The sequence below is a fragment of the Sphaeramia orbicularis genome, chromosome 14, assembly GCF_902148855.1.
Source record: "Sphaeramia orbicularis chromosome 14, fSphaOr1.1, whole genome shotgun sequence".
NCBI lineage: Eukaryota > Metazoa > Chordata > Actinopteri > Kurtiformes > Apogonidae > Sphaeramia > Sphaeramia orbicularis.
This window is the reverse complement of record NC_043970.1, coordinates 34,477,350-34,498,120: the sequence shown is the minus strand read 5'-3', so window position 1 is coordinate 34,498,120 and position 20,771 is coordinate 34,477,350. Positions and strand designations below refer to the sequence as shown.

The window sequence follows — 20,771 nt, the reverse complement described above, 5'->3', positions numbered from 1 at the left end:
GTGCCAAGTCTGAAGTAAATTGAAACAAAATTGATGTTTTTATAGACATTTGAAATTTTGTCTATTATAAGTAAATCGGAGAAGAAAAAATATTTTTTATTTTTTCTATAAACCCAATTTGGTATGAATTCAACCAATAGTTTTACTGCTACAGACACGCGAACTTTCACCCATTATAACTAAATGGGAAAAAAAAAAAGAAAAAAAAATTCTTAAAAATTGGGAACTTTGACCTACTGTTCCCAAAATGTAATCAGATCTAGTCTGGGTCACTGGCAATCTATACACCAAATTTGGTATGAATTCAATCGTTTTGCTGCTAGTGTTAACAAAGAAACAAGCTAACCGAACCAAAAACAACACCCCTTCCCTCACCTTCAGGGGGCGGGGTAATAAATGACCAGTGCTACATTATAGAAAAGTTGACTTTATGGACCTGAACATGAGTTTAACACAACCGTGACGTCAGATTTAAGCAGAAGTAACTTTTAATAAAACACTAATGTAGCTGTTAGGTGCTGACACCTATCAGAGGCTTCATCTGATGGGACAAATAGTGTGAATCATCGCTGTGAATGTATGCCATGTGGACAGTTTTTCCTATTAATCACATTTCAGCCAGTCTGTTTCTCATGGTCATATCCTGATAGCAATGAAAATATGATTCATCAGTCAAAACTAAATATAGGTGACGTTAAAGAGTTATACTGAATTCACCTGTTTATGACTATAGCACCATGGAAAGAGTGTTAAAGTGTTGATGAAAACAGGAATCACTTAAAAATGAGGGATGAATATAAGCAAACCGAGTGGAAAAACACACTACTGATTACTGAGTAATCTGTAAAAAAATAATAAAATAAAAGTATGTGTTATAATTTCCCATAGCCTGACGTATCTAAGCTGCTTTTCAACCCTTTCATGCATACTGGTCACTACAGTGGACACTTATTCTACAACTGGTCACTTGTTTATTCATGGATTTTATTGTTTTAATTCCATATCAGCTAACACAGTGGACGCTTGGTGGTGCAGTGGTTAGCACTCGTGCCTCACAGCAAGAAGGTCCTGGGTTCGATTCCAACACCATTCGATGGGGGGTGGGACCTTTCTGTATAGAATTTGCATGTTCTCCCCGTGTTTGCGTGGGTTCTCTGCATGTTCTCCCCGTGTTTGCGTGGGTTCTCTCCGGGTACTCCAGCTTCCTCCCACCCAAAGACATGCACTGATAGGTTGATTGGTTAATCTAAATTGCCCCTAGGTGTGAATGTGAGAGTGATTGTTTGTCTCTATATGTTCAGCCCTGTGATGAACTGGCGAAATGTCCAGGGTGCACCCCGCCTTCGCCCCTATGTAGCTGGGATAGGCTCCAAGCGACCCCTGTGACCCTAGTGAGGATAAAGCGGGTTCAGAAAATGAATGAATGAATAATAATAATAATAATAATAATAATAATAATAATAATAATAATAATAATAATAATAATAATAATAAATCTACGGTTAATAATTGTGTTCTAAAAACTGCCGTCTAGTCTCTGAAGTGTCTGATTACCTTCTACAGAACATACTCATGACAGGTTTTTACTAATTACATGACCCATCTCTGTCATCTTTTAATGATCCTGACAGAAAAATAAAGCTGGCCTGGTTTCATCACCTGCTGTCCCATTTAACATGATACAGTACAGAGCGTTTAACCGCATCACATCTGCAGCGGCAGTACAGCAGGACTGCAGGACTAAGTGGGTTATGAGCTCTGATGCTTAGCAGAGGTTGTGGGCTGTAAGAATGTAGAGTTTATTCTTAGAGATCATTACTTGATTATTTTTAGGTTTGCGCTAAAAGTCACAGTGCGGCTGGTTGTTAAGGCCCCTGTTGACTCAAAAATAATCCTCGACATTTTAACACTTCTTAATTCAGGAAATGGCATTTAAGGTTGTGAAACTGCAAATGTGACTGACAGTGGCTGCAGACTGGTGACCATCTGCTGACTGTTTTCACACAGACTGAATTTAGCTCCTCGGTGACCAAAGTCTGATGTCCAATGACATTATGTGGCGTCTGCTAAGATGTCTGAACAGGCTGTGGTAGTTTTGACACTGGTCTATACAAAGTAAAATGTTTTCTGTAATAAAAGCTGTGAAACTTTACCAAGTTTGAGTCACTAATAAAATAAAATAAAAAAAAGAAGTCAAAAATGCTGCTTGGCTGTAGCTCCCAGTTACAGTCTTGGGTCGAAATGTGAAATTCTGAAAATTAATGAGAGAATGTGTTCAAAAATAAATGTTTGTCTCAGAGCTACCAGATCTACTTCAAAACTCTATCTGCCATAATAGTACATACATTCACTTTTCAGGTTCCTTCTAGTGGAAGATTTTATAAATGTATTGTATAAATGTACATAAACCAATACATGTGTAATAATACATTATCATATACATCGAAAACATCAGCTAACCAGCTCTTTGGTCATTTGTTTTCCAATTCATCTTATTAAAGTATGTAAGATTTTGCCCATTTAATCTTTGAGGCAGATAATTACTAAAAAGTTGCAGACCAATTCTGGCTGAAAAGTTTGGATGATAGTTTAACCAACATTTATACTCATGTCTATTAAACTGCAAGTAGTCAAAGCCAAATCTGATGCTCACATATGTTAAAGCTATCTTAACTTTAGTAGCTGTCAATTATTAAATTAATCAACAGCTATTTACCATGCACTTTTGATTGTATGAATGTGTATTATTTTTTTTAGTACTTCTATTAATATATTTCTACTTTTTAAATATATTTTTCTGCTTTTTTTTTTTTTTTTTTTTTTTTAAAACATATTCATTGAGCGTGGTCCACCTGAATGTCATTGTATGCTTCAACAATGACAATAAAGAATCTTAACTTTTGAATAAGTTGGATAATTAATAATCAGTTCTTGTATTTTTTTATGAACATGAAGTCCAAAATCGTCTGCAACCAACTTCTAAGATTTACATTTTTTCATTTTCCCCCACTATAATCACAGTGAACTAAGCAAGACCCAACTTTCCCGCAATTTCTGACAATCCATTGGTCAAGAACATAATATTAGCTGCAGCTCTTAAACCAAGTGTACTCAGCATCAGTCTAAAGAAGGTTAAAAGCTAGAAATATGTACTTGTTTGTTTGCCCTGGTAATCCATCAGTGAATAATAACAAACTTCAAAATGCATGCAAGCCTTTTACAGTTTCTCAATCACACACATACTTTGTGTTATCGTCTTATTATTCATGTCTAATCCCTTGAAAAATAGATTGTAGATCACAGTAAAGTAATGCTGCTGCAGCTGCTGAAGATGACGTAAAAAAAACCCATCAGCTTGGCCAAATAATAACCCAACATCTTTACAATTATTTGTGTCAAATTGTGGTTGAAATATGAGGATACAAGCATTTTCCTCTTTTTTACCATAAAAATCCACTATTAGCCAGGTAGAAGATGTGATAAGGGTGCCGTGTGTAGGATTTAGTGTCATCTAGCAGTGACGTTGCACAAAGAAGAACCTATGGCCATGAAAAACCCCTTACAGGAACCAATGTATAGTTTGTCTTCTTTGAGATATGGTAAAAACATGGTGAACTGTGGAAGACGGCTTCAGCTGCACGTTCTAATGCTGCATTCCAGAGTGCTGGGAAATGGGAAGTTTCTGACGTCCGACTTGGTAAAATGCATTGGAACTAGGGATGTAATGATTATCGGTATAATGATAAACCGCGATAAAATTGCCAATGGTTAGTATTACCGTTTAAATTCTAATTATCATGATAACCGTGTTTGATTACTGCACTTTTCCGGAGAAAACGTTTATGTACAGATATGCTTTTATGTCAAATATTAGAGTATAGTTTTAATTTATTATAATTTTAATTTTATACACCTAATATTTGGAACCAATATTCACTTTTAAAGTCTTTGAAATGGTTCATTAAGCATCTTTGTGTTATTTATGCAATAAATTATATACATTTTTCACATCGGATTTTATATATTTTTTTGTGTTTTCTGGCCTTTTATGTTGATATAGTCGATTAAAGTGAAAAAATAATAGGCAGATGACATAAATGAAGCGCTGAAAAAAAAGTTACCAAACATTGGTATAGTAAACATTTCTTTATATAGTATATAAAGGCAAAATCAAAAATACTGAAAAACAGCCAAAGTAGGCTCAGAGCCCTAAGGGTTAATATTTGAATGTTTCTGCCAAGGGAAAGTGCATTGTGCCAATTACTTTATTTGGTTGTTTACTTTATTTATTTATTTATTTATTTTTCCAAATACAACTTGGTTAAATTACTTCAGTGTGTGCATAAGTACTTTTTGAACATTTTGAGCACAATTTCAACAATACCGCGATAATAATGATAACCGTGATCATTTTGGTCACAATAACCATGATATGAAATTTTCATATCGTTACATACCTAATTGGAACGCTTGTCCAAGCCAGAGGTCCAAGTTGCAAAATGGGGCCACATAGAAGTACCCTGACCTCACCAAGAACTACAATGTGACGTCCACACAACAAAGGCAGCACACAGTGTGGAAGTTCGCAATGAAAAAAAACTTCACAATGTATAATTAGCTCATCCGTCATTTCGCCTCTTCCATCTCATTAGCGTATATGAGAACACTGTACTGTCGACAGTCAAAATAACACTGTACTGTCGACAGTCAAAATGCCTCTTCAGATACAAAGCAGATAGGATCTTAGATCTACGATCTTCATGTTTGTTGTTTATGTTCAACATGGATGACCTGGAATACTGTGAGGTGGGATGTACAGTGATGTGCAAAAATATTAGAACACTTATCAAATATTAAGTAACTGGTGGTTTATTTTTGTCCCAGAGCCTGAATTTCACTTTTTTGCCATTGCAAAAGTTAAAGGCAAAGGTACTGAGAATATTTCACCTACAAATTTATCAGTCCAGTCCTTTTTTTACGTTTTACTTTAATATTTAGTGTGGCCCCCCTTGACAACAATCACAGCAGCGCATCTCTCTGGCATTGTGTCGATGTATTTTCTGAGAGTTTCAACCCCAATGTCATTCCACGCTCTCAGAAGCTCATTCCACAGAGTTTCCTTAGAGTTTCCTTAGATTGTTGCCAAGGGGGGCCACACTAAATATTAGAGTAAAATGTAAAAAAAATGCAATGGCAAAAAAGTGAAATTCAGGCTCTGGGAACAAATAAACCACCAGTTTCTTAAGATTTGACAAGTGTTCTAATATCTTTGCACACCACTGTAGTTAACTCCAAGTGTGATAGATTCTACCTTCCAGCACTCTGGAACAAAGCATAAAGCAGGGGTCACCAACCCTGGTCCTCGAGATCTACTATTCTGCATGTTTCAGATGTATCCCTCCTCCAACACACCTGATTCAAATCATAAGCCTATCTATCATCCAGCTCTGCAGAAGCCTGATAACGACCTGTCAGGTGTGCTGGAAGAGGGAAACATCTGAAACATGCAGGATAGTAAATCTTGACGACCAGGGTTGGTGACCCCTGTTCTAAGGTAACAAAAACATTCTAATTTTCAGGTGATTACACACTAATGAAAACATATTTATGAATATTCATGCCATTTCTTCGCAATTAGGTCCCAGTAAATCCTGCTCACTACATGCTTAGATATCAATTACACAACCGAAGTGATAAATGTCACACTCTGTAACATAAAACAGTGTTTCTGCAGGGACACATTTTCTGCAGCCTGGGGTTTGTAATGTGTCATTACAGATTAAAAACATCAGTTTGGATCAGACCAGTCAGCTGAGCAGAAAGCCTGTTCTGTCTATGATTAAGTAAATCTTTAATTAATCTCACAGCCTGCTTTGATTGCCAGATGGATGGTGCAGAAAATGATTAGTGGCAACTGTATGAAAGTCATTTTGAGGGGAATGTATGTGACAGATAGTTTTCCTCCTTAAATATCAGCAGGTTTGACGCAGGACAGCTGTCAGTCTGGCTGAGCTGTGCAGGCTGTTGTCAGTGTTGGTGTTTTATGTCATTTCCAGCCACTTGAGTATCAGCGCTGAGGAAATCAGAGAGAGTCACAGAGCAACAGAAAATTGTCAGTGTCTGTCTTCTCAGGAGAGTGTTCAGGTTCGTTGCTTCTTTGTTTGACCACCAGCGACTGTGTGTGTTTGTACATTCCTGCTTGAGGTTTCTAAAGTGAAAACACAACTGACACAGAAGGGAAAGTAAAGGGAAGTAAAGAGGAGGATGTGTGTGGGAGAACAGAGATGCACGCTCCGCTGGCTGTAACCAAGGGGAGATGCTTCATGTTGCTGTAGTGATTCAAGCGTGTATCCATGTTGTTGTGGAGATTCACACATGCCTCTCCTTGCCTCTAGCGATGACGCTGAGAGCTAGGAAAGTGAGAGTTTCCAAGACCATAATAGGGTTCAGCGTGGGAGACAAAATCATTACGATATTCTCCGATGCATCGCTGAGTAGCTGGACAACGGGCCTCACAAAGACACACACACACACACACAAACACACACCTACACACACACACACGCACGCACGCACACACACACACACACACACACCAGGTCAATGATCATCACGCAAACTAAAAAGTAACCACATTGACTCATGTATGATTCTTTCATACTAATCTGGGGGACTTTATTAATCATACTGTGTCTTTTTACACTTATCTCACAGTTTACTTTTCAGTGGAGATGGAGGACAGTGAAGTAATTTCTTGCCATTTATCTTTTTTTTAAGGAAAAATGTTTCCTCAGATTTAGCTGATTTAGATTTTTTGTCTTTCTTCTTTCTTGTCAGTATGGAAAATGAATATCATGGACACTAGTTAGTCATAAAGTAATCTGAAGACTTGTGATTAAAAATATTTTCATGCTAGCTTTAGGATATTTTTTTGTACTTTTTGAACACTTGCTGCATATCAGCATCAGCATGTTACTATTTCACAAATAAAAAGATGATGATCTTGAAAAATATACAACACTCTTAAAATGATAATAGATATATGGGGTTAAATGAAACCCTTCCAAAGATGTCACTTTGCAAATCAAACAGGTTTACGTCTAACACATTATCTACTTTCCAGAGAGATCATGTGTCATTAAAAAATACTCAGATAGCATTTATTTTAAATGGCCTGTTTATCAGTGAAATTACAGTATTTTATAGAGTGTTGGACTAACCTGGTAACTACAACTAAGACAGTTTGATAGACTATTGAGTTTATTTGAGTGAGTTTATGTTCAGTGTTTTTGCATTAAAATATTGGGATTTGTTCTTTGTTAACTTGCAAAGTTTGCGCAACCTGTTCTTTTGCCACTGTTGAAAAAATGATAATGAAGAATTCCTGTAAACTCATCAGCTGTAGGTTTGGCTTCTGATCTCTGATGTGCAGTGAAACATTTCTGATTTATTCTAAAACTCCAGCAGGTTGAATCAGGCAACAATTTGGCTAATTAATGGAAATACTACAACTGTATGTCAAGGAAAATGTAGACTCATGTTTACCTCTAGATATTATCAATATTATTATAATTTTATTTTTCAAAATTATGCAGCAAAAAGTCATTACACACAGCATAAGCCTCCAGAAATCAGACAAAACTACAGGTAAACTTAGTTTGGTTGTATCTCACTAGTATTTTTTAAGACTGTGATATAGATTGTGTTCCTACTTCAACAGATCATCACATAATCTTTTCACAAGATCGCCTACCCCTACTTGAAATACAGTTTTCTGATATCGCTTCTGTACAAGTATGTTCTTAAAGATAAGAGACTTTTGAATCTAAGTGACTATTTTTATATATATCAAACTGCTATCTCTGACTGTTCATACTGTTTATCTCTGACAATGTTGCACATTAACGTCTCACCTACCTCAGACAGTTTTGCACATGCTGTATGCCATTTACCTCTGACAGTCTGCACAATTACCAGATGTTGCACATTTATGTAAATATATATTTTTCTCTTAGTAACAGTTTATATTTTTATACTCTTTTTTTTTCTTGCATGCCATTTTTTAAATGGCACTTTCTTTTGGTTGTGTAAGTCCTAGTTAAATTATTTCTCTTCCAATTTTTTATACTTATACTTTTATACTTATCTTAAATTCTTGTGGCATTCAGTTATGGGTGTAAGAAAATATCAGTTCTGCAATATATCACGATATTTCATTTCACAATACTGTATTGATATTAAAAAGTACAGTATTGATATTTTTAGGTATTTATTCAAATGCAGATATTGTGGAGGTTCATTTTTGTTTTATTTTGTTTTTCCTTTTTGTTTATATTTTATTTATTATTATTTAACACTCTTTTATTAAATAACATTAGTTCCTTTGTTGGGATTGCATAATATAATGTCATGATGTTAGTTATGAATTAATAGAATATGAACATTTGAACAGGATCTTAAACTGTAATGTCTGTAAAACATAATTTAAGTTTTAACACAGGAACTTTTGTGATATAGCATTAGATCCTGTTGTGATCAAATAAAAATGTGTTTAGTATTTATGCATATTTCTGGTGTAATTCAGTTCTTCAAGGAAATAATCATTTAAAAAAAGAAACAAACAAAAAATTGCCCCCAAAAATTGCCTTTTTAACAGTATCATGATATATCGTGATCCTAGCACTGTGATTTGTATTGTAGTGCCAGATTCTTGTCAATACACACCCCTACATTCAGTGTGGATTTTCATTGTACAGGGAAACCTGTTTCTTTACTGCACACATGACAATAAACATTCTAAATCTTGAATCTACAGAGTAGTCACTCAAAGTAATCTTTTGCAGCCCTGCCTACACTTTTTCCTCTTTTGCGTCTTACAAATTGGTTAAAGAACATTTAAACTCCTAAGCAGTTTTTTGGAGTTATAGTGACTAGTATACATAAGGACAAGCTGAGTTCGTCCTCTTCTTTAGTATGTTGGACTCAACATGAAAAAAATAAACCTTCTGTTTTACCTCAAACTAGACTAAAAAGTTAATAAATCTAAGAAAGAGAAAGGAATTATTGGCTTAAGTGGGAGTATAAACGGGAAAAATATGCCTTTTTATATATTTGTGTTCAGTGTTCTTTCTTAAAACATTACATTCAAACCTGCATGAACATCAGCTGTATTCTTTCATGTGTTATGTCACCAAGATGCAGAACACCTTTACAAATAACCTGGAGGCATTCACCATCCCACCTGCAGTTTGCATGTTCTCACACTCAGTATGTATCGTAACTGCTAATGTAACAATGTTGTGTAAGTCAGGTGTTGTTCTGGGCTTTAAATAGTCAGATGCCCTGCCGTCCACCTGTTAGCTAACCGCTGCTTTAAGACCTGGGTTCAGTGATGGTTGTAGGTGTACACACACATAAGAGCTTCCTTGCTGCGATCTAGCCCTCTGTTTCTTTGTAAGGAGCTTGAGTTAATGGTGTGATATAATTAGCGGCAGCTGGATTAAGTGCTACACAATGCTATCATCCACATTTTCATGGTGACATGATGAATAAGCTGCTTAAAAGAAGCAGAAAAGAGCTTTTGCCTTGAAATTACACACCAGATTGCTTTTTTTAGGAGCTGATAAGCAACTCCTTCCCTTGTTACTGCTTTCTGATGTACACATTAGTGCACTCACATATTTGGAAATGTTTATGCACGTCAAACTATAAAAGACCACAAGTTGACAATGGACCTCTAATCTGTAAGTGCATCATCTGACACACAGAAGGCATGCAAGTACATTTACTAAAGTACTTAAAAGTACTTGGAAGAGCTGCAATACTTTTATATGTACTCTATTAAAAAAGGGAAGATTCAGTATTTTATTGCACTATTTACATTTGACAACTCTAGTTACTGGTTACTTTTCAGATCCAATTTTTACAATGAAAATAAATTATCATCTTGTGATGTTTTGCTGCAGGTAGACCTCACCCACAGTAAAGTATATGAAGAGCAGGAATATAAGATCTGTTTAAATTAACTATAAAAGCAAAATGCTACAACAATCTGGTCTGTTTGTCTTTAGACTTACATATCAGATATACAGTACTGTGCAAAAGCCTTAGTCCAACTCTAGCTTTGTTGTTTTTGCAGGGTTGAAATGTGCATACATATTTATTTCTGTTGTCTTTTCTTCAACTACATTAAGAAAATGCAGGGAATATGTGCACAGCCTTAAAAGACACACAAAAAACTGAACTGGAGAAAAAAACGGAAATGGAGGTTCGCGCAGCCACCCAACTGCGGCAGCTGCTACAGGCATGACATGGAAATGCTGCCGCCACAGGCGGCTGCATGAGCCTCCCTTTCCCACAATGCATGTCGCGACAAAATTCTGAAGATGCCCGAGTTACCTACTGGCTCTGTTTGTAAACACACATTTTGTTTATGGTGGATGGTGCTTCGAAATTGTTCACCGTAATGCAAGAGATTCAGGTGAGTAATCACAAAAAGACTTACAGATTCATGATACTGAGGCTATCACTGAGGTTTTACAGATTTGATGAAAAATTGCGCACGAAAGTCTCCTGCACCTTTAACTTTTTGTTTGTAGTGTACATTTGACGTGTTGAATGAAACCTGATTAAAAAAAAAAAATGTATCTCCGAAAATGAATGGAATAAATCTCATATTGTCATGACAAAAGGGTGATAGTCATTCTAAATACTACCATTTTGTTTTTTTCCCTGAAACTTTTGTTCTTCCTGCTGTACATACTTTACATAAATATATCGAGCTTCTATAAAGAGACTGAGAAATGCATGTGTGGTCATGAGACCTTTTTTGCACAGTATACTGTATATTCACTTAGATATTTGCATAATGCTCTTTTTTTTCGGGAACTAATAAGCATTCACCTGTAATTACTTTTAGAAGTAACTTTTGTGAACTCAGGTGGGAGCACATTCATAAATGTCCATGCACATGTTACACTTAAGACCACATGCTGACAGTGGTCGTCTAGGTGCATCACCTGACACACAGTAGGCATTTAGTAATCTGAGGTATCTGAATACCTGCATATTTTATAGCTGTTTGTTGACCCACAGTGGTGTATATGAAGTCTAGAAATAGCTCATAGAGGGTGTTTTCTGCAAATGTACATTTTACATATACATTTACTTTAGTTACATACACTGTAAGCCCAGACTTTGTATTTACTTAAATGCTTTAATTACAAATGATTTCAGTTTTATTACATTACTATGAAATGTTAAGTATATTCTACTAATTTGTAGACATAGTCGAAAGTACGAAAAAGTTTAAGATGAATGGATTTAAATCACCAAGTTTTAGTCATGACCACACCTTTTTATCTCTGCATTGCACTGTGGGATTGGGCATGTTGTTGAAAATGTGTTATTTTTATGTGCAGGAGTTCAGGGGGGTTGTGGTGTTTGTGTTAATTTTGACATAATGTGTGTTTATTGTCTGTTTTGTGATTGTTTTTGTATTTTTGTAGAAAACTTGGAATTGAGTCCAATGAACTGATGATATTAAGTTAATGATTATACAAAGCAATTGACATTGCAACAAATTTTAAGTTAAATGAACTTGGCATTTAGTGTGTTGTACTTAAAATAGCAATTCCATTCAAATCAACCATTTAAGTTTAATACACTCAAGTTTTCATTACTCATTACTTAAATATTTTAAGGCAACTGGTTTACTCAAATTTTTGAAGTAAACTCAACTTGTCTGGTCTTACGGCGTAGAGTACTTTTTTTTTTTCCTCAAATGAACCAACCATTGCATCTTGATACAGGTTTTGCAGTTGTTTATGTCTAAATGTGTTTCAGTTTCTTTTTACATCTATAATATTTTATTTGTGTTAAAATATTCTCTTGATTTTGCTGGCACTGTCTGTATGTTATATATTTTTTGAAGACTGAGCAGACTGAACTCATTAACCTTTCCATCCAGATATCCATGGAAAAAATTCAGAGCAGCACCTGCTATAAATAGGACCAAAACACCACGTCTGTGTGTTTTCAATCTCCAAGGATGAATAAGAAATGAGAGGTGAGAACATCTGTACTAAAAACATGTGAAGCAGACAGGCTGCTGTGAAGCATGACCCCTCACTCACCTCACTCGTACCTTCCTGGTGAAATGCTGTCGCCCTGGTGAGTGGATGAGTGGACATGCTACTCAAGGGATGATGTAATTTAATAGGATAAGACACAAGTGATGCATGTTCAGCAATTAACTGTCATCTGCATTTAGACTCATTCACTGCTCCATCATGTATTCAGTCTGTTCATGCATTTGTTTCCAAACTGCACACACATCCATCCATCCATGCCTGTGAAACCTCCACTAACAGACAAGGTTTCATGCGCATCTGCAGACGCGGATCCACGAGGCTTTATTATGTTCGTACGGGCCCTGTATAGATTACATAAATGAGGGGACACATGGATGACGTGAAATATGACTCATCCACAGGAGCTGTAACATCTGAACACCTTTGTCCTCCTTTTCTCACTCAACAACTGACACAGTGGAAACCAAACTTACTCTCTGTGATCTTCTGCAAACCCAGAACATCCTCTGGACTGATCACGGCGCTTGCCAGCAGTTCCTCCTCCGTGGTCTCCGGGACCCCCATGTCGGTCGAGTTGCAGCCTTTCTTCACTTTCATCGCCGCCTTTTGCTTCGGGCTGCCTCCGGTTCCGTTACTGCTGGAGCTGCTGCTGCTGTCGGTGCCGTCTGTGCCCCCGGTGTCTCTGCCTGGATTATTACCGGCAGGCTTCTTAGCGCTTGATGGGTCCTGGCTGTTGCCTCTGCTGGTACAAGAATAGCTCATTCTCCGCTCCTCCTCCCCCTCTTCCAAGATACAAAATAGTTGCCTCCCTTTCTCCCTCCCTCCCTCACCGAAGGATGCACAGTTGCTGTCTATTATCCGGTGCTTAATTCCAATCCGCTTCTTCTTTAGGATCCTGCAGTCTGTCTCCGCAGACGGGCTGCATATGCAAACGGCACCAGCTCTCCCAGGCTGGGCGCAAAATGCGGAAAGAGCGGGCTTTTTTTCTGCGCAGGTGCCCCTCTCAGACTCTGTTTGGTTTGTGTAAAGTGAAGCCAGAAGTCTGTGTGGGAAATAATCGACTGGGCTTGAAATTAAAAACAGAGGCAGCAGATGGTCGTCGCTGTCAAAGAGGAGGGGGGCGCGTCTCGGCGGCTCCCAGCAGCGCCCTGTGCGGCTGACGGGCAGCAGCTGAGGACTGTGCGCACAGTCTGCGCTGCAAACATGCAAATGCGTTTTTACGCACCGCTCAAGAAGACGGTACCCTGAATGTGTTAACCAAACACAGTGGAAGTCCAACACAAACACATTTATCTGTTTAATTGAAAAGTAATATGCAATTCTACTAAATATCCATAGTCCTTAAAAGCATCACTGTTACTGTGTTCAGCTGAGTGGTTTTGGATACCAGTTGGTCTGATTCTATTTTCAATTATACGAATTTTTCACCACAAATCAACCCTGCGGGTCAACTAAATAGCTTACATCAATCAGGAACAGGAAGCTTTAAATATAAACTACAGGTATCCGGTGAGGACCTATCTGGTAAAATATATATATATATATATATATATATATATATATATATATATATATATATATATATATATATATATATATATATATATATATGTATGTATGTATGTATGTATGTGTATATATATATATATATATATATATATATATATATATATATATATATATATATATATATATATAAAATTGATACTCTTTGTTCTTTTTGCAGCAACGCAGAGGAAACAATATGTCATTTATTTTGGGATTGCATCTACACATATATTTTGGATTGATTTAAATAATTTTATAAACACAAAAATTGACTCTTCATGTAAATTGAACTTTCAACACATTTTATTTGGCCTATCACACATTGATAAAATAACTCCAGAAAAAAAGATATATTGTCAACCTTTTGATTATTTTTTTTTGCCAAATTTCACATTCATTGCTCCAAATTTGCACATCAACATCCAAACATTGTTTTCATAGCCCTTTTTTCCAATTATGTAGACAATTTGAGGAACAACATAAATTCTAAGGCAAATAAAACAAAAACAAAAAAGTCAAGTGTATGATCTTATTTAATTTGCATAATTTCTTTTTATACCTCGAGCAATTTTTTTTTTTTAATTTTATTATATTTCGTATTTATTTATTTATTTTCCTAATGTTTTTATTTACATGTATTTCTATACATTTGTAATGTAAAATATTCTGTGAATTATGAAACTTTCTACCCTTGTTTGATGTATACTATTATGTATATATACTGTTCAATGTTTATTGTTCAAAAAAAAAAAAAAAAAAAAAGTTTAAATAAATAAATAAATAAATAAATAAATAAACTACAGGTATCCGATCATAACCCAGTGAAAGAAGGAGCCAGGATGTAAACAACCCTCTGATCCTATTTCTGACAAGTCTGTGACTCATCCATAGAGGTTTCGGTCACATCTGACAGTCAGCTGTGCAGATGCTCTGATCATAACAGTGTTTAAACAGTAAATAACAGCAAATCACCATCTGAGACAAAAACAACTGGAGGTCATGTTCACACAGTGGCTGGTACATGAACAGTCCTTACATGTTCCTCAGTCCCAGCATGTTTCACATGTCTTTGCCTTCTGCAGTGATTAAGGACTCAATTAGCTGGAGAGGTCATTAAGAGTGTGATTATTCCCTAAATTAATTACAGAAGACCGGGGAAACCCAGGGTTCATGAGGAAATATTGCACCCTAGAGGCGTTTAGTGTTTACTACAAAGTCAGTCACCGCTGTTCACTTCATTACAAACAAAAGCATTTATCAAGAGCTAGAAGTGATTATTTAAAAATACAGTTTCTGTTTTTATTAGTGCTTCACAGATCATGCAGTTACACTAAATAAAGAAAATTCAGTTGCTTATCAATAACAACATATAGTTTTGTTTGCGGTGCATTCATGTGTCAGCAAAGTTCAACAGGGAGGAATAACAAAGGTCAGGGGTCAAACAGGTACAAACACAGATTAGTGACTTTTATTGTATTTCTGTGCAGCTGGAAAATGAACGTGTCATTGTTTTGTTTGAGTCTGTGAAAGACAATGAAGGTACTTTGGTTTATTTAGTTAAAATAGCTGCTGTGTCATGTCAAGTCACGGATGTTCCATTATGTGGGTTATCAGTGGGACCAAATATTCATACAGATATAGATAAACTTTATTATTCCCCAGTTGGAACATCAATATCTGTCAAATCAAGAAAAATAAATAATAAAAATATACAAATAATTTACAGAATATTCAGTCTATGTTCCATTAACGAGGTGCTGTACAGTCTGATGGCAGTGGGGATGACAGGTTTTCTTTCATCTTCATCTCTAAATCATATTTAGGTGAGTCTTCCACTGCAGCTGCTTCTGTTCGAGTTCGACTGTGATGAAGAGGATAATCCACACTGTCCAAGATGTTCCCCAGTGCATCCAGTGTACGTTTCCCCACCACATTCCCCTGTGGGTCCAGCTCTTGTCCAAACACTGAGACAGGTACCAGGTATAGTATGTCAGCAATAGATAAATGGGATTAAATCACATTACTTAGTTTTACACCATGTCATCAATACAAAGGCACCAATCATTTTAATGTGGATTAAAGCATGCATACTCATACATCAGGTTTCCATGCTAGTTTGAGTCACTACAGCTTGAAAGATGATCCACATGGATATGGATGGCCTTTTTTTTTTTTTACATTCTATAATTTCAGTGCAGTTAATGGGTCTACTTTATAGGGTATTTTTCTTCTACAGTTGTGTAATCTATCGTAAGTCTGTGATTCCCATCTGTGATGTGGATCTGTATGATATCTGTATGTGGGTACAGAGAGTCAGCTATATGGTCAGTGTAGGCTCTTCACGCCGGCCTGCTGAGTTTGCTTGTCCCTTTGTCACCTCTGAGCTGCTGCTATCATCAGCAGAAACACACACACAGACACATTTGTACCAAAGAGCATTGTGAGGACACTCTGTGACAGAATGCATTCACCGAACTCTAACTACCACAACTGGACCCTAACTGTAAAACTACGTTGGAAGCCTCAAACAGCCCTTTGAAGATCTGTCTGACGGGGACCAGCCAAAGTCTCCTCACTTTGTCGGCTCAGGCCCTAACGTTGATAGTTAAAACTCAACCTGGGTGTCATAACAACTGCCATACAAGACCGCACACATACACACACACACTGTCTGTTCTGTCTCACTTTTGGTTTCAATAATCCACCTTGATTGGAAATTTAATCACAAAGACACTGTATTATGTTCGTATTATGTAGGCTACACATGTATCTAACTCAATCAGGGATTTATGTGGATACTCACACACACACACATCACAGACACACAGTCTGGGCAATGTGCTGACCTCAGTAAGCCATTCCTAAATGTTTATTGTTCAGAGCAGCTAGAGGAGAGAGGAGGGTGTTGGCTCTGTTATATTCTGGCCAGCTGCATTTTATATCACTCTGTTTTTTTCATTGTTGCTTGATTTAACAATACAATAAAGAATTCTGCAAAGTATGTGAATAAACATAACTTTATACAGTGTTTATAGTTACAACAGAAAAGATACAAGATTTTTTTTTTTTTTTTTTTTTTTTTTTAAAGCAGCTGCAGATTTTAATGTAAAAAAAAATATTAAAGCTGTTGAACATCTCCACATTGGCACTCTGTTTTTTCTTAAATTAATACTACCACAGTCTTTGTCCCTCAGGAACATTATACTGTTTACACTGTTGCTTGTAAATGCAGCTGCCAGTTTCAGCTGCCAGTGCTGCCAAGTCTGCCATTGTGTCCCCTGATACTGAAATCATTCATTGATGGTTTATTTGTCTTCACACATTTACTAAAAATAGCAACAGGTGTTTCCATTAACAATCTATTGTTTAAAACACAACATGAAAAACAGAATGAAGTCAGCCTTGTTGTCCGTGCTGGAACATTGCGATCATACTCATACTCAAAGAAAACATATAATAAATAGAATACAGATTTTATCCATGTCTGCTCACCAGGCCTAGATTGCAGCACTTCTTCTGGTCAAACAATCAAACTTAACATTGCTATAATTTCTTTATTTCAATTCCAGTTCTAATGTTATTGATCCAGTTTCTCTGGCTTTTATAAAACTTGGTGTTCATGTTTCAGTAAATTAGATTCCAACTGAAATGCATTTTCAAATTGGCAAACATAGGGTGGAGACAAACAACTGATCGTGTCTTGACAAGCAAATTATGATGTCTGACACCCAAATGTTGACACAAGATGTTAAGAATTTGACTGACCAGCTAGTAAAGAAAACTCATGTACATATTTCTTAGGGTGTCTCAAAATGACGTCCAGAGAAATAACTCCATACTCTGCAATTGTTATAATGACAAAATATAACAAATTGGGGTCACTGAACCAGTCAAGTATATAAAAAAAACTATCAACCTGTCTGAAATATCAGATGGGTTTACACTGCTTAATTTTCTTAAATCAATCCAAATCTCAACACCATGTATACTTTTTATTGGTGAAATGCAGTACACATAATCTTATTTGTTAATGGCTCTGCATAGTCAAGGGGAAAGCTTATAGGTTTTTTTTTTTGTTTTGTTTTTCAGCGTGTACGTTTACTACAGCAGCGTAAGTGGTGCAGTATAGCCGCTTGCCCTCTTTGTGTTGTGTTGAATCACAGTGTGGCTCTCAGTGTTAACCCCTCTGTGGCTCAGACAACAAAACAATGGAGACCAAAGCAAAGTGCTGACATGAGTCCAGGCGTGCCTCCCCCCTGGCCCCTGGCACCCGTGGGTGTATATATACCCCCCATACACACGGCCTCTGCAGACCGTTCAGTGGAACCCTACGACACACAGCTCACCATTTTGGGTAGGTCACCGTATAGTTAAGTGCTTAACACTATAGCAAAGTTTCCCAATCTGTGGACATGATGTAGAGAGGGCCTCTAATGTCACATATCAGATGTAGGATGATGTTTCACTGGAGTGAAACAATAGCGGCTTGTTTAACTACTAAAGAAAACACAACACTTGACTGTTTAAAAAAATAATTTGGGGTTTAGTTACACATAAGACATTAGGATATCAGCCTGATATCCTCTGATGAAGATCAAGTATTACTGAGCAGCAGGCTTGGTTGTTATTTATATTATGTGGCAATTTAGTGGAGCATCATGTATATATGTTTAAGTATGGTTTTTAGATAAAAAGCCTAAATGATTCTCTGTTTCACAGGTTACTACTGACAAAGACAACAAAATGGCTCTGACAAACCCCATGCCCATGGGCCCTTGGAAGGTAAGCATATGACTTATAATGTAACTCAGAAGAAGCCAAAATATATTTACCTGTATTACAGCTCCCTTTTCTCTCTGTCTTTTGCAGATCACTGTCTACGATCAGGAGTACTTCCAGGGAAGGCGTATGGAGTTCACCGCCTGCTGCCAGAACATCATGGAGTGTGGGATGGAGAACATCCGCTCCCTGAAGGTCGAGTGTGGCGCGTACGTATGCAGAGATCTTTACTTATAACAAAACAGTAAAGTCAAATTAAAGCTCGGGTCCAACAGATTTTTACAGGATGAACTCTGATAGGCTTTAGAGCTCTGTTTTGTTTTGTTTTTTTTTTTACCTTGTTTCTTGAATTTCTAAGCCTGTTGTTTTTCTCTGTCTGGCTGCAGCTGGGTGGGCTATGAGCACTCCAGCTTCTGTGGCCAGCAGTTTGTCCTGGAGAAGGGAGACTATCCCCGCTTTGAGGCCTACAGCGGCAGCAACGCCTACCGTATTGAGAGGATGATCTCCTTCAGACCCATCTGCTGTGCTGTAGGTTCAATATGCAACACAATAGCTGCTCATTTCCTGTTACGTGAAATCTAAATGTATCATTATAACAACCAACACACTTTCATTTGCTCTCAGAGCCACAAGGAGTCCCGTATGACCATCTTCGAGATGGAGAACATGATGGGCCGTCAGTTTGAGCTGTGTGATGACTACCCCTCCCTGCAGGCCATGGGCTGGTTCAACAACGAGGTTGGATCCATGCACGTTCAGTGTGGAGCGTAAGTTTGTCTTCCTGACACATCTAAGTTATTTTCTTTGGACACCTTCAGCTCATTCACAACTATTTTAAACTGAAACATAAACTATATGATTGATATGAAGCTTATTTGGTATATTTTTTCAGCTTTGTGTGCTACCAGTACCCTGGCTACCGTGGCCACCAGTACATCATGGAGTGTGACTGTCACGGAGGAGAATACAAGTGCTACCGCGAGTTTGGCTCCCACTCCCAGACTCCCCAGATTCAGTCCATCAGGAGGATCCAGCACTGAGAAGGGAGCACTGCCTTCACACCTCTTCATCTCCTCCTCCTCTCCCTCCTCCTGCACATCCATCCCTCCTTCTCCTCTTCCTCTCCCCCATCCACCTCCCCGGCTCCGCTGGTCCGGCTAGTCAAAGCCATCCAGTCTTGGGCTGGACTTCAGGTGCTCACTGGCGTTAGCTGTTCACAGCACTTTTGTTTTATTTTTTTTTAAAGAAACATCAGAAAACAAAGGAAAGATGTAAGAAAGACAGAAAATAGGAATGACAGAATTCAGAAAGAAAAAGCTGAATCAGTGTGAAAGAGAGGCCTCATCTGCCGAGGTTGACTGCAGAACGGTGAAACACCTCAAAGATTTTGCTCTTTTTCACCTGCACCATCGACGGCATCATCACACCATCATTGTCTTTTACATCAACACGATCAACAGTTTTGCTGTTACTGTGATATCAATGACTGCCTATGTTCAAGATGATGAATAAAGAGAATGAGCAAAGAAACAGTAAGATTCACAATATGAGTCACATGTATTTTAATCACATCTCTGAGTCTTTTCTTTCTTTACACACAGTTCGCCTTTTGTGTTAACAAATAGTTCAAATTTAAAATTAGGTTATTCACTTGAAAAAATATACAAATCATTCAGAATCAGAATGCTTTATTCTTATTGGGTGTTATTCAGTAGGACAATTCCAAGGCTAAAGGTTAAGGAATTAAATAATTCCTTGTGTTAGAGTTAGTACATCACTAATTTTCATATAAAACATATGATGAATTGTAGAATACAATTCATAAATTAATCAATTTAAGTGTAAAAATTTGCTTCATCTCAAGCAAAAAGAATTATAAATGCATTAGGTAAAATAGGAAAAAAATACTGTATAAAAAGAAGTTACATTCTTCTTGTAATTCTCATGCCCTAAGTGTTTTGATTATGGTACTTTTATGCCTGACAGTCTGGAGTAAAAGATTTTTCCAAGTGATTTTTTTGTGCAAGTCTGTTGCCGATATTACTTTAAAAAGATGCTATAAAAAATAACCTTTAGAATAAAACAGAATTTGGTTTAATATTGTTGCAGAATACAAGTATTCCCTTACAATGAAATTTATTTCTATATCTCTGTCAAGAGTCCAGAAAAAAGTTAGCAATATACAAATCTAAATAAAAGGAAACCAAGGATAGTAAATGTGCAGCATGGATAGAACTGAAATATAAACATGAGTATAAATATAACAAAGGACAAGTTCCAGTATGAGTCATAAAACTTGTAAAATATCAGTAATCATTAATTAAACTATAAGACAGATATAAGCTATAAGAT

The 20,771-nt window shown here is 36.9% G+C and overlaps 2 protein-coding genes across 2 annotated transcripts in view; one reads left to right on the top strand and one right to left on the bottom strand.

Moving 5' to 3' along the window:
* Positions 1–12,881, bottom strand: part of unc119a2 (unc-119 lipid binding chaperone a2) — a 32,342-nt gene extending 19,461 nt beyond the window's left edge. Inside the window, exon 1 of the mRNA XM_030153429.1 lies at positions 12,566–12,881. Within this exon, the coding sequence (XP_030009289.1) occupies positions 12,566–12,854 (289 nt within the window). The 5' untranslated portion in view covers positions 12,855–12,881. The remainder of the gene's footprint in view (positions 1–12,565) is intronic.
* Positions 12,882–17,966: 5,085 nt separating this feature from the next.
* cryba1b (crystallin, beta A1b) lies at positions 17,967–19,900 on the top strand. The gene is made up of 6 exons (XM_030154450.1): positions 17,967–17,994; positions 18,360–18,422; positions 18,510–18,628; positions 18,806–18,947; positions 19,044–19,186; positions 19,312–19,900. Exons 2-6 carry the CDS (start codon positions 18,384–18,386, stop codon positions 19,457–19,459), a joined length of 591 nt encoding a protein of 196 aa, XP_030010310.1. The 5' UTR covers positions 17,967–17,994; positions 18,360–18,383; the 3' UTR covers positions 19,460–19,900.
* The last annotated feature ends 871 nt before the right edge of the window (positions 19,901–20,771 follow it).

Bases quoted from the DNA above. Each gene is read 5' to 3' on its own strand.
- cryba1b (XM_030154450.1), top strand. From the start codon at position 18,384: ATGGCTCTGACAAACCCCATGCCCATGGGCCCTTGGAAG. The intron at 18,629-18,805 runs GTACGTATGCAG...GTCTGGCTGCAG, and splicing joins CTGAAGGTCGAGTGTGGCGC to CTGGGTGGGCTATGAGCACT. The intron at 18,948-19,043 runs GTAGGTTCAATA...ATTTGCTCTCAG, and splicing joins TCAGACCCATCTGCTGTGCT to AGCCACAAGGAGTCCCGTAT.